The 13,968-nt window shown below is 33.9% G+C and overlaps 2 protein-coding genes across 2 annotated transcripts; one reads left to right on the forward strand and one right to left on the reverse strand.

Moving 5' to 3' along the window:
- Positions 1-5,887: 5,887 nt before the first annotated feature.
- On the reverse strand, positions 5,888-7,251 carry LOC131845201 (endoplasmic reticulum-Golgi intermediate compartment protein 2). Its single transcript, XM_059194241.1, has one exon. The coding sequence runs from the start codon at positions 7,186-7,188 to the stop codon at positions 6,028-6,030; it is 1,161 nt and encodes a 386-aa protein (XP_059050224.1). The 5' UTR covers positions 7,189-7,251; the 3' UTR covers positions 5,888-6,027.
- A 773-nt stretch (positions 7,252-8,024) lies between these two features.
- LOC131845211 (ragulator complex protein LAMTOR1) lies at positions 8,025-13,273 on the forward strand. The gene is made up of 4 exons (XM_059194253.1): positions 8,025-8,208; positions 10,960-11,105; positions 11,624-11,891; positions 13,053-13,273. Exons 1-4 carry the CDS (start codon positions 8,101-8,103, stop codon positions 13,143-13,145), a joined length of 615 nt encoding a protein of 204 aa, XP_059050236.1. The 5' UTR covers positions 8,025-8,100; the 3' UTR covers positions 13,146-13,273.
- The last annotated feature ends 695 nt before the right edge of the window (positions 13,274-13,968 follow it).

Below are 13,968 nucleotides of genomic sequence, written 5' to 3' on the forward strand. Positions count from 1 at the left end.
TGTAGTTTTAGGACACTTGCCAACCCCACAGCCAGTCGACTTCTATGGAGAGATGATGTGTCTCAACACAAAGTATTACCTGGTATAAAAATTTTCCCCAATTTTAGGGTAATTTTTGAGATAAGTCCTAAAAAGTGGGACAATAATTTTTGGACATTTCAAACAAAAGAATGATGAAAATCTGTCAAAAACAATCCCCCTATTGATTTTAGGTGGTTTTTGTCAGAATTATCTGGCAACACCTTACATCAGTTTTCTTAGAGAATAGTACTAGAAGGAGTCACCGAGGCTCTATACAATGTATGAACGAAATGTTTCTGTCACTAGGGTGAATATGTCAAAAGTATTAAAAAGTAAAAATCTAAGATGGCGGCCGAGTTGGGGTACTTAATTTATGTTGACATTTTTAGGGACTTTTAAAAATTCAATTTTGAGGTACCACTAAACCTTGTAGCGAGTTGACTCCTATAGAGCAATGGAAACTCTCGGTGGGAAATATTACCTGGTCTAAAAAATTTTCCCGATTTTGGGGTAATTTCGAAGAAAAGTAAAAAAACGTGGAATTTTTTTTTCGTCAATTTGAACAAAACATTGATGAGCATTGGTTCAAAATTATCCCTCAAAGGGTCCTAGGTGGTTTTTGTCAAAATCTCCTGGCAACACCATACATCGATTTTCATAGTAAACCGTACTAAGGAACTCCTAGGTGTATGTAACCTGGGCTCTGTACAGTATATGGATGAAATGTTTCTATCACCAGTGTATATGTCAAAAGTATTTAAAAAGGAAAAATCCAAGATGGCGGCCGAATTAGGATACTTTATCTATGATGACAATTTTAAGAACTTTTTAAAATTCAGTTTTTGGCACCTATCATCCCTGCAACGAATTGATTTGTATTGAGGAATGGAAACTCTCGGTGCGAAGTATTAACTAATTTTCATAGTAAACAGTACTAAGGAACTACTAGAAGGAGTCACCTTAGCTCTGTACAATGTATGGACAAAATGTTTCTGTCACCAAAGTGGATAAGTTAAAAATATTCAAAAAGGAAAAATCCAAGATGGCGGCCGAGTTTAAGTATTTTATCTCTGATGATAAATTTAGGAATATATTTTGGGGTACCTGGCTTCCCTGCAGCGAGTCGACCTTTATTGAGCCATGGTAGATTTCGGTACGAAATATTATCTAGGCTACAAATTTTCCCCGATTTTTGGGTAATTTTACAAAACCCAAAATGTGGGAATTTTTTTTCGACATTCTAACATAAGAGTGACGGGGATCTATAATAAATCTCATCTTAATAGTTTCATGCGATTTTTTTGAAAAATTAGGTGGCAACACCAAGCATACATTTCTGTATACTAATACAGAAAGGTAGGTAATGTGAGGTTTTGTATTGTGACCATTGCAATAAAAATTAAAGCCACAGGTCGAAATGGTATACAGAATGGTAGGTTAGGTTAGGTTTTGTATTGCGACTCTTACAGTAGAAATTATGGCCTCAGAATAATATAGTAAACAAAAAGGTAGGTTAGGTTAGGTTTCGTATTATGATCTCTACATTAAAAACTTTGACCCCAGACTAATATAGTATACAGAAAGGTAGATTAGGTTAGGTTTTCTATTGTGACCATTACAATACAAAGTTTCGCCACAGGATGGTACACGTGAAACAAAAATTCACTGTTACAATAGGAAGTCACCTAATCGTATCAAAACAGACAACTCTACTTGCCAACCAAGTCTATTCGAAAAGAAAACCGTCTTCACAAAAAAAATCAACGACAACGCCTCGCGGGCCTCTTGAGGCCCGCGCACACACGCACCCTCTAGTTATCATATAAAACTGGTACTCCCATATTAAAAAAAAACTCGTGCAAATCATTTTTATTTTAGTATTTTGTCACTTTTTTAAATAAAAAATCGAGCGAAGGTATCATTAGTAATCGAGTAGTATATTATAGTTTTGAAATTCTATATTCAAATAAACTTAAATTTAAGCACTTTAGAATAGTATTATTTTTTTTATTTACCGCTCATTCGGAAACCTGTCTCATCACAAGAACGAGCTTGCGTGTTGCTCTTTTAAATAATAGTTCTAACTTTACATTTTCAAGTTGATATGTGTATAGAAGATACCAAATATACCATGTGCGCTATAGCATGGTGCTGGTGGACAGTCAGTGTAGGTGGGAGAACTATTCCATACATTTCTTTTAAGAGATGATAATGGAATGGTGCACACGCCTGCGCTAACGGTTTACACTGGCACCAGTGGAGGATAACATGGACATGAGGTCAGGTCAGTTAGCCTCGTCGTCTCATCGTGGCAAATTCACCAGGAATTTATCACGATGATTACCAAGGAGAACCGCATGGAGGTGACCTGACATGATACGTTGCTAGCAATGAGATCATCAGTCCACATTACTAACAATCCCCTTTCCCCCACTATTCCATATTTAAAAATTAAAAAAGAAACTAGTGACGTCAAGTTTAGCCCGCATTTTGCATAGTGTCTATCTACAGTGAAATTATTGGTTTGGGCTAGACTTCATAATTAAGAATAGTTTGTCCAAGCGGCGGTTCTAGAAGCCTTTGTCTTTCCGAGATATAGCGTTCCAAAACTTTGGGAACCACCATGACCCGTTCCCCCCAGAGACCCTTTCGGAACGCTATCTTGAAGCAAAGGCCCTTAGAACCGGCACTTGGACAAGCTATCCTACTAATAATTTCTCTGTAGACCACTCAGCAAAAACGGGCTAAATTAAAAAGGGACTTTAAGGTTATTTAAAAAAAAAATATCGAAAGCAAAGGACAAAACAGTACAGAACTAATATAAGTTTATAAGATGATATAGTAAATAGTGAAGTAAAATTCATGTACACATTTCCACTTAATAATAATTGCCTAGCATATATATGTATATTCTGTGTCAATATACAGACTATATTATGTATTCTGTAATAACAAGTATATTTGTTGAGTTTTCAGCATCATTATTCATAATTAGGATTTACTAATAGTCCTGAAATTTATTTAGGAACAAATTATATTCATACATGAGTGTAGGCGATGATGTATGAAGTATTTTAATTTATATAGTTAACATGCGCCCAGACCCGGCTTCACATCTAAATTTCAACAAATTTCTATTCTAGCATACTAGCTTTTGCTCGCGTTAATTTATCCCTTAAGGGATGGAATTTATCAAAATCCTTTCTTAGGGGATGGCTACGTCATAGTAGCTTTATGCATGCAAAGTCTCAGCCCGATCGGTTTAAAATTGACGAAGTTTCATACAACTTTCATCCCCTTGGGGTAGAATTAATTCCTTTCTTACTTGCCTACGTCATAACATCTATCTGCATGCCAAATTTCAGCCCAATCCGTCCAGTGGTTTGGGCTGTGCGTTGATAGATCACTATGTTAGTCACCTTTAAGTTATATATATATATATATATTTAGATATGTGTAGGCGAAGATTTATGAGGTATTTTAATTTATATAGTTAACTAACTCTCAGACCCGGCTTCGCATGTAAATTTCAACAAATTTCTATAACACCTTAATGAATTATACACCTAATCCTTCCTCATGAATCACTCTATTAAGGGATGAAAACACCATTATAAACCTATTCATATTTTTGAGATTGTCGCAAACATAAGTTACTATTAAGTTTATTTGAATAAAAATGATTTCTATTTCATACAGACAGACTTTTATATTATTTATATATGTATGCAGTGAAATTAAATGTAGAAATGAATATTTTGAACCACTCTATATGCCTACATAGCTACATCAAGCAATTTTTTTCTCTTTTCTCTTTCCATCTGCCATCAGCTTTATGGCTATAATCAGATATATTGCATTTTTTTTTGGGATATGTAGTCCATTGACTGAGTGAATCCCTTTTATTTTACGTAAGTAGGTACTTATATTTTGGCCAGACGTTCCCTCTTCAAGTGGAATACATCGAGCAAAATCAAGAAAGTTGGAGTCCTGGCATATCAAGATTTAAAGTGCATGATGGAAGATCGTGAGAAGTGGCAAGAGCTCCACTGACAAGAGCGTAGCTCATAAATCATGAATGAATGAATATGGTTACTACCAAATAATGTACTGTTACTATCATTCCTTATTTTTGTATCTGTATACAATTGTCTGTGGAATTTTCAGTAATATTTACATGTTGCATGACCGGTTTAACATTGTCTATCTGTTTTGACGGCCTCGGTGGTCTAGCGGTCTAGCACACCGCTTTACGTCCGATGGTCGCGGGTTCGATTCCTCGCACGGCACAAACATTTGTATTCATGAGTATAATTGTTTGTATCGGTCTGGGTATTTTCTATGTATAATATGTATGTATTTACGAAAAAAAAATTATCTATGTATTTGTATCAGTCATCTAGTACCCATAACACAAGCTTTAGCTAGCTTAACTTGGGTCTAGATGGCGCTGTGTGTATTGTCTTGAGATTATTATTATTATTATTGTTTTTGTAACATTTTTATACTTAGCATATAACCTCGCTTGATAAATTAAAATAAATTAAATAATCGGATCAGTAATAGAGATTTCCCAAACATCCAAACCTACAAACTTTATCTCTTCACAATATTATTATGGATAAAATATTAAAGTGTTTACAATTTAATATACATGACTATACAGTCAGTTCCATAAAGTGTAGATTAATATGTTGGAACCAAAATCTCATTTCAACATTTATAGATATAGAAAACTTCTAAAATAAATTCTTGTATCAAATTAAATAGAAAAAAAATATCTCAAAATATTGAATAAAAATGTGATAAATAAATAATCCAGGACAATTAGCACAGCGCCATCTAGTCCCATGGTAAGCTGTAATAACACGTTGGCAGTATATCAGTTGTCAAATCAGATCTTATTATCTTATAATAAGCATAGAAAAGATATAGTTATTCAGTACAGGAGGCAACATAAAATTGTTTCCTTTATTTTAGAATATTAATAACCAAGCCCAAAGTTATTAATGATCTAAATGAAGCTGACTGTATGTGAATATTTACAATGTTTCTTAATATATATTACAGTGTATTAAAGTATATAATAATTTATAGAAGGCAGCCATTGCACATGTAAGTTTTACTCATGTTAATTTATAAATTAACTTGTAACATTTAAAAACCATAGCCAGAGCTCCTTGGTTCATAAAAAACATTGAAGTATATACATATCTAGAAATTCCAACTGTAAAAGAAGAGATACAGAAAGCCTGTGGAAGATATAAATACAGATTAGCTGGCCATAAGAACCAGTTAGCTTCAAAACTATATATATATATAACTGAATATAAATAACTGTCCATTTAGATTAAAAAGGGCTCGCCTTGCCAACAACTAAAGAAAGTAAATGAGATGGCACCTTACTGGAGGTGCCTCATCTCAAAAAGCCAATAACTTCAAAAAAAATCTGATTATAGCCGGAAGCAGTGATCGGAGATAGAGAGAAATAAAAAAAAAAATCTTGTAACATTAGACCTTCTTATCCATACTGATATTATAAATGCGAAAGTAAGTTCTGTGTGTTTGTAAGTCTGTACCGTTATCACGCCAAAATGACAGAACCAATTTAAATAAAATTCAAATATCTTTTTTTTGCAAAAATAAATGTATTATTATTCCTATGGATGATAATGGAATGATGCACCCGCCTGTACTAACGGTATATGCAGGCGGGGCACCAGTGGGGGATGGTAAGATGAGTATGAGGTCAGATTTGTTAGCACATCATGGTAAATTCACCATGAATTTATTACAATATATATTTTTTTTACCTACACATGCATATAACAGCCCATATGAGAGGCTGATTATATCAAATAGAGTCCAATTCACATTTCCCTACATAAGTAGAACCTACAAGTGCAAAGGCTTAACAATTTATTGATTCATAAAATGTATAATTAAAAAAGTAATAAAATCTCATTATAATACAAAATTGCATTAAAACTTAACCTAAACTTATTATCATTGTTTCACTATACCTAAAGGAACACTTAACTCAGGTGTAAACAACAGAGGGTTAGTTTTACTCGACTTTGATGTAAAGTCATTTGGCTTTTGTAATAACACATGAGGTGCAACTTTTTTAAACAAATGTGTCCGTATTGTTAAAACTACTGTATTAATGAAACCTATAATTATATATATACCACCAATTATCGAAAACAGTCTTAACATAAATTGTAAAAGATTCTCTCGCTCCTGATAAACTTTGACCTTCAAAGCGGCCATGTCATACTTGAAGAACACCCCGGGCACTCCATGTGAGCCTTTCGAATGACTTATTGGACGCTCTAACTCTTTAACTGAGTATTGGTATGTCTTTATTGACTCAAATGTGGTATCGATATCTGTAGGTACCACTTCGATGAAATACTGGTACAGCATATTCTCGTCTGTAGTAATTTTCTCATCACCCTCCAATGGGTAAATTATACCATACGCAGGACTCCCAAAACTGAGTCTGTTTATTCTGTGACTGAAATTCTGGGGTGTGTCATCGAACAACATGTTCAAATGTATATGACCTCGTGGTAGATGCAAACTTTTGCCTGCAGTTATATGAAAGTTACCTGCGACCTTATTGAGGATTAAAACGCCGTGCAGTCTACAGGCATCCGCGCGCCGATTAGGCTTCGTTTTCCTTGGCGGCACAGTCGCACGAACAGACCCATGTCCTTTCTTCCACAATAACTTCCAAATAGAATGATATTCTTCTCTGAGATACGAGTTCAAGTATTTTATAGCATCAAACGCATCCTGCTGTTCCTGCGTTAATTCAAACCATGTATCCTCCTCTTGCAACTCACCGAACCCAAACACGCTCTGAGAAGTCGAGTCTAGGATATCAGCGCCAATATTCGAACAAGGCATAGCGACGGTTATATCTATATTTATTCGTAACTTTTCGTCCATATCTGTATCGGGCATAAATTTAAATACTAAATTACTATCCAAATAATACGTCACTTCACTATAAATTAGCCAGAGAATAATAAAAAAGGTGATGACCGAAAACGTTCCGCCTACCGGCGTACTGTCCACATACTCCTCAGGAACTTTCGGGAAAGCGTCCAATTCTTTCACTTTGTCCAACACTTTCTTTTTACCTCGATATCTCAACATTTTATTATGTCAAATGTTTAATAAAAAATAAAATAAATAGAAATAAAAATTAGTTATCAAAAAGTTGACGTGTATTTGAGTTTTTGACAGGAAAACAAGACAATAATAAAGTGTGGGAATGACAGACCGTGATATGTCAATCCTTCGTGGTTTTATAATTCGGGTAGGTGAATGTCCCATACTGCTTAGTCAAGTAAACAAGTCGGTATTTTGATAACCATAAGTTAATAAACTGTAAACAATAATATATACAGCAAGAAATTGTAAGGAGATTAAAACCAGATTAAGGTGAGAATTTAAATATTATTATCTAAAAGTAAAGTCTTTATTTACGATATAAATTAATGTGGAGATTCTTAAAGGAATTTTAGTAAAATTAAAAATTATTTTTAAACAAATTGAAATAGTGAAAGTACAAGAAATCCAGCATTAAAGTTTAAGATGTTATACTAATAATATTTTATTCCATCAATGGCAAGTGGCAATTCAATTTATATTATAGGCATCAACTACTTAGTTCATAACCCACAGGAACTGGGAAAACAGTCTTATGAGGGCTATAAAATTAATTGAAAATTGACTAAATATAAAAAATGTAATAAAGTTAATTTACAAAAACACATCATTACAATATTTATATTTAAACGTAACTTAAAATCAAGTGTAGTATTTGTGTTTATTAAGAATATTTTTTTTTATTTATGTATTTTACATTTGTTTTGTTTTGTTTTTTATACTGTCTGATATCCACGGAGTTTAATTAGCAATAGGTACTCTGTAATCAACTGATCGGCTGTCATATATGTCATTGTCACTGTCATACACATTACCGACTATTATTCTTATTAAAATTTAACAAAATACGAAATTATCTATTTTTGTCCTCATAAAAGGTTAATTTCAAAAATATTTATGCAGTCGAACGAGGAGGAGTGTCTGCTACATTCATGCTTCAGCTCGTTAAAGACAGCAGTCATGGGTTGCTGCTATAGTTTTTGCAACAAAGAAAACGATCCTCAGGTGATATTTTTCTCAAATAATTATTCGTAATAATTATACAATGCAAAAAATATAGTTTGGTACAAGCCATATACTATTATCACTTTCAATATTATACATTTAAAATGTTTCACTATACTGTGTGTATCGTAATTTGTATAATTATTGTTTAGAATTGTATTGTACATAAGTCATTGGTTTCGGCACTTATTTTCGAGCTACGATTTTATCAACTATTTTATTGTAAACATGGAAGTGAATATGAAACTTCTATTTACGTCTTCATTATCTACGCTTGTGTAAATGAATGTATATGAAAACAAAGGATTGTATTGATGTTTGATGATTTCCTATTTGTGATTTATAAACTGTAGGTATGTTTGATTTCATATTTCCGATTAATCTGGATACATTTGTATCATGTATACTGATAATCTCTACATATAAATAAAATTGGAGTGTCTGTTTGTAATATTGAAGTAACTGTTTTTTACTACATGCATATGAATATAAATGTTGTACATACACCAAAATAACATTTATTTACAATTTTTGTCTGTCTGTCTGTTTGTTTGGTAATCTCTGAAAATGGGAATATAAATAAAATTGGACTTTTATTTTAGAAAAATAAAGTTAAATTTGTGGAGAAATAACAGCTAGTGAATAAATATATTTTAACAAATCATAGTTGTAGATCATATGAATATAAATGTGGATGGTTATAATACACCGAAAAAGAGAAATAACATTTTTTTCAAATTTTTGTCTGATGATGTTGTGTTTAAAAGACTATCACTTTAATTTGTTGTAAAAGATCACTCACTTGAAATGATAAGAGAGACATGATTCAATTTTTGGCAGGTTTATTCACTGATGTAAGTGTGATGCTGCAGTACATAGTGAATAAACAAACATGAATTATATCATATTTGTCTGTTTTATATAAATAACTGACTCTATCAATTGCTAAAAACTGCATTAAAATATATTGCATAGTTTTAAAGAAATAAGTGAACAGATAGCAGAGCAAGTTTCAATTCTGTATGATATGTTTAAGTAAAAAACATATATCCAAATGATAATAAATTCTTGACAAACTGTTTGTTTTATAGATTATACCAATAAATGGAATTTTTCCTTTTGAATACTGCATAATTGGCAATCTGCTGCATATACAATAGTCCAATATGTTGACTCATTTTTCTTGAATTGTATGTTCCTTTTAAATTAATGATGCTGCTCCAATGAGTCAGTCCTCAGCCGTTGTCTGTGAATCTTTCCGCTAGTCCCTGGATGTCATGTCTTTTAAGTCGAGAGAATTTTAAACTCCCTGATCCCTGCAGTTATACGGCCAGTTCATTTCTGTGTCTATTTAGTCTAGATTGATAGCTTCTACTGTAGGATTGTATTTCCTGTTTGACAGTGTTTAAGTTTATGTCCATATACATATGCTTGTTGCTTATGTATTGTGGAATATTGAGCATGTTTCCCATGGTTTTACTCTGGAACCTCTCTAGAATTTCAATATTGCTATTGCTGGCTGAGCCCAATAATTGGATGCCATATGTCCAGATAAGTTTGTGATGGTTTTGTATACAGACAGCCAGTAGAAGCTATGGATTTTGGTATCTAGTTGTTTGCGTTTAGTCCATATGTGTTTTTGCCAGGTCAGTCTGCAATCAAGATGCATTCCCAGGTACATGGCATCATCTGCTTGAGGTACCTCATCTCCGTACAGGAGTACAGGTGGACTGATGATGATGTTTTTTTTCTAAGTGTATAGGTTACTTATATAGGTTTGCTTTTGTTCGCTCTTATGCGCCACTTTTCAAACCACTGTTCGACTAGCGTCAGATGTCTTTGGAGGTTTGTCGACGCCCTCTCTGGATTCTCGTGGACAGACAGAAGGGCCGTATCATCAGTGTATGTAGCAGTGCAGTGGTTGTGATGTTCATTGTGGGTAGGTCAGCAGTAAAAAGACAAGACCGGTCCCAAAATGCTACCTTGCGGTACGCCAGATCGTATTTCATGCAATCCTGACAGCTTGTCGTTGAGCGTTACTTCCAAGCATCTTTTGTTTAAATTGAATTAAAACTCAAAATATAAACAATGAAACATTGTCAAAGTGAGACTCGAATTCAAATTCAAATTAAAAAAATCACTTATTCATATTTTCATTCACTTGGACATATTAGCAGCAAAATTTTTACATTATAATTTTAATTTTTTTCCTTCCATCCAGTTCAGTATATAGATTCAATTGACAAGAACTGACAAGAAACTCAATTGAATGTTTTATTTATTTCCTTTAAAAGCCAGTTTATTAACAATGTCTATTTATATAGGTTTCTATGTCTAACATTAAATGAAAATCCCGTGCATGAACAACTACTGCCATGCACGCTCGTCATTCAAGTAATCGTTATCGCGCTAATTCTTTGGTATCTTATTGTAAGATATATATATGTGGATATAGTACATATATAGATGTTGTAAAGGCATACATCTATAGATTTATAGCCAAAGAGTGATTCGAACAGGACAGATTAATGTTTGACATTTCTAACAAAGAACATACAAAACTTTGATCAAATAATTACGTAAAAGTGAAGTTTGCAAAGTACTTTAAAGTACTTGGAAATTCCTGACGGATTCTATAAATTCTTGATTGATGGTTCATTATTATTATTATAGAATAATAATAATAATAGACTAGAGTAGACTATTATAAGATACCTATGTGACTAATCAGTTTGATGTTATTGTTTATAGGAGCACATAGTAAACGAAAGAACGCATCTTCTCGAAGTGGCGGAGCAACAGCAAGAAACTCCGGTACCGACGTCGTCGACGTCCACGCCGCCCCGCAAACCCGACGAGCAGAGTGCTCTCAACAGGATATTACATGAGACCGCCACGTGAGTTATCTATCTATCTATAGATATAGATGACTAGCAACCGCAACTTCTACATCACACTAGACACTTATACTAGCTGTGTCCGCGACTTCGTTCGCAGCGCATGCAACGGAAGTCTTCAAATATGAATAATTTTCTCCGTTTTTATTATTATTTTTCAATTATCATTATCAATAAGTGTAGGGATTATCATCTATACATATAAATAAAAGTGGAGTGTCCATTTGCAACATTCAAAATAACCATTGTTTCCCACAAGCATATGAATATAAATACGGTACATACACCAAAAAATCACTTTTTACAATTTTTGCCTGTCTGTCTGCTTGTTTGTTCCGGCTAATCTCTGAAATGGCTGGACCGATCTTGACGGGATTTTTTTTGGCAGGTAGCTGATGTAATAAGGAGTAACTTAGGCTACTTTGATTTTAGAAAAAAAATCATACTCATGAATACAAATGTTTGTACCTTGCGAGGAATAGAACTCGCAACCATTCGAAATAAGGAAATGTCTCCAGGAACGTGATCGATGTGGGCGCCTTAGGCCCGTACGCACTGGAACCGGGTGCGTACAGCGAGCGGGTCCGCGCGTACACGGCGCGAGTGGCGGCCGCGCCCCTGGGCGGGCCCGGGCCGGGGGCGGGCCCGGGGCAGGGGCCGGGCCCGGGGCCGGGCCCGCTGGTGCGTGCGCTTTCACCGGGGCATCGCCTGCTGGCCGATGTACCGCCGCCGGAGCGCAGCGGGCTGCTTGCGCGTCCGCCTCTCACGCACGATGATAAGGAGCTGGTGAGTTTCCGTGATTCTTTTTAGATTTTTTCTGGTCACGGAAATTGCAATTGCAATAGTAGTAGAGTTACCATGAATGCCATATTAAAGGGTAAAAGAATATGCGTAAATCTTTATGCTCTATTACTGTTAGCCCTAGCGGGGTTCCCTCAGACTAAAGTCGTATCCGTTAGCCAGGAGTTGGCATTTAGCCGCTCCATAAGACTTTCTACGGGTTTGGAGTGTCGTTTACACTCGGCATTACATTACCATTAAAGGTCAGCTGCGGCCAACAGCATTAGAATAGTTCGAAACAAATGCTACTATTACCACTAAATTTAGAATAAACCTAACATTATTCTGATTGTTTACCATTATTATGTACATGAATATCTTGTCAGTTTTTACCCCAATCAAAAATAAATTACAAACAATTGTTATTTGTCTTCATTATAACTCATTAATATATAATATTTATTAATGTTCTGAAAATCGTGAATTAAATTTAAGTTTTATAATAGAAAAAATAACAAATAACGTCTTTTATATATTTTTATTGTCTTACTTTAAATATTTTTAGTTAATATATTTTTAATTTAGTTATAAAAATAAACTTACAATAGAACAATTTGTATTTTTGCATTTAGACCATTTAAATTACAAGACCATAGACGAATCACGATTTAGAGATAAACTTCATTTTGTAATAAGGAATACATTGGTGAATGGTTTATTACTAGTAAACAGGTTTATCTTTTTGATAGATTAACATTTAAATATATTTTATAAAAAAATTGTTATTTAAGTGACTGTGTTAAATGTCCTACGTGAATTAAATTTAAGTTTTATAATAGAAGCAGCGGCCAATGTCTTACTGGCTGAGTATGTAGTTATAAAAATAAGCCTGAACAATTTGAATTTAATTATTAAGCAAGCTTGTGTATGTTTGAACATTTAAATACATTTTATAATACAAATAATGTCAAACAAACATACTCATGAATTTGTATTAATGTGTATGTTTCAATATCCATCAAACAAACATACTCATGTTTGTTTCGGTTGTTTGAAATATTTGTAGGTTTATACCATGTGAGAGTATTGTCACACGCGACCATCGAAAGTACCGCTGGACAACCGTTACCGTAGCATTTTAATCTTAATACATTTTTAACATTACAGATAACAAATGCCGTGAAGAAAGCAGCCGCAGCACTGTCGGAGCTGCGCGTGGAGCATCATGAGGATCTGGTGGTGCCGTTTAGGGTGCCATAGCAGCGGTCCTCAGCCTCATACTCCGAGGACGAGCGAGCCGGGTACTGATAGATTGTTAAATAGGGCTCCTGATTGTAAATTTATATTGTAATCGACGGCATGTTACAATGAATACCGCTTTACTGAAATACAAGATCTAAACATGTATTCGTATTTCTCCAAAACATGTTTTGTGACATGTATTCTGATGGATTTTTAAAATACAAGATGAAAACATGTATTCTTATTTTCCTCAAGATATGTTTTTGCGACATGTATTCTGAATTTAAAAATACAACATGAAAACATATATTCGTATTATCGATCAAAACATGTTTGCAACGCGTTTTGCGACATGTATTCTGATGGAATTCGAAAATATTTCAAAATACATGTCCAAACATGTGTCCTGGAGGAAACGATCGTTGTAACATTATCAGATAGGGTCATGTTTTATATATTTTTCATTATGTTTATAAAATTTAGCTTGAATGCTCTAAATACAGGGTTAGTCCAGAAAGGTATACCAGAGCCATAAAGCTGAACCAAGAATCAAACTGGAAATATGAAATGGATAAATGATATCAAAAACAAAAGATTTTTTTATAGCAATGGCATTAAATCGGTCCACTGGTATCTAATAAGGTTTTAAAATTGTCTATATTTTGGATATCAATAATTTTTTTAAATTCTGTTTTATTAAATCTATTACTGGCTTCCGGTTTGGTCTATCTTTTACGACTAACGTTGTAATACAACATATTTTATACATCTACGATATAGCTATGAATGAGGTAAAAGTTGTATATAAACAGCAGCTAATGCACTCGGTTCTCTCTGGCTA

Source organism: Achroia grisella, unplaced genomic scaffold (assembly GCF_030625045.1).
Source record: "Achroia grisella isolate CSIRO2021 unplaced genomic scaffold, CSIRO_AGI_Agris_v1 utg460, whole genome shotgun sequence".
Lineage (NCBI taxonomy): Eukaryota > Metazoa > Arthropoda > Insecta > Lepidoptera > Pyralidae > Achroia > Achroia grisella.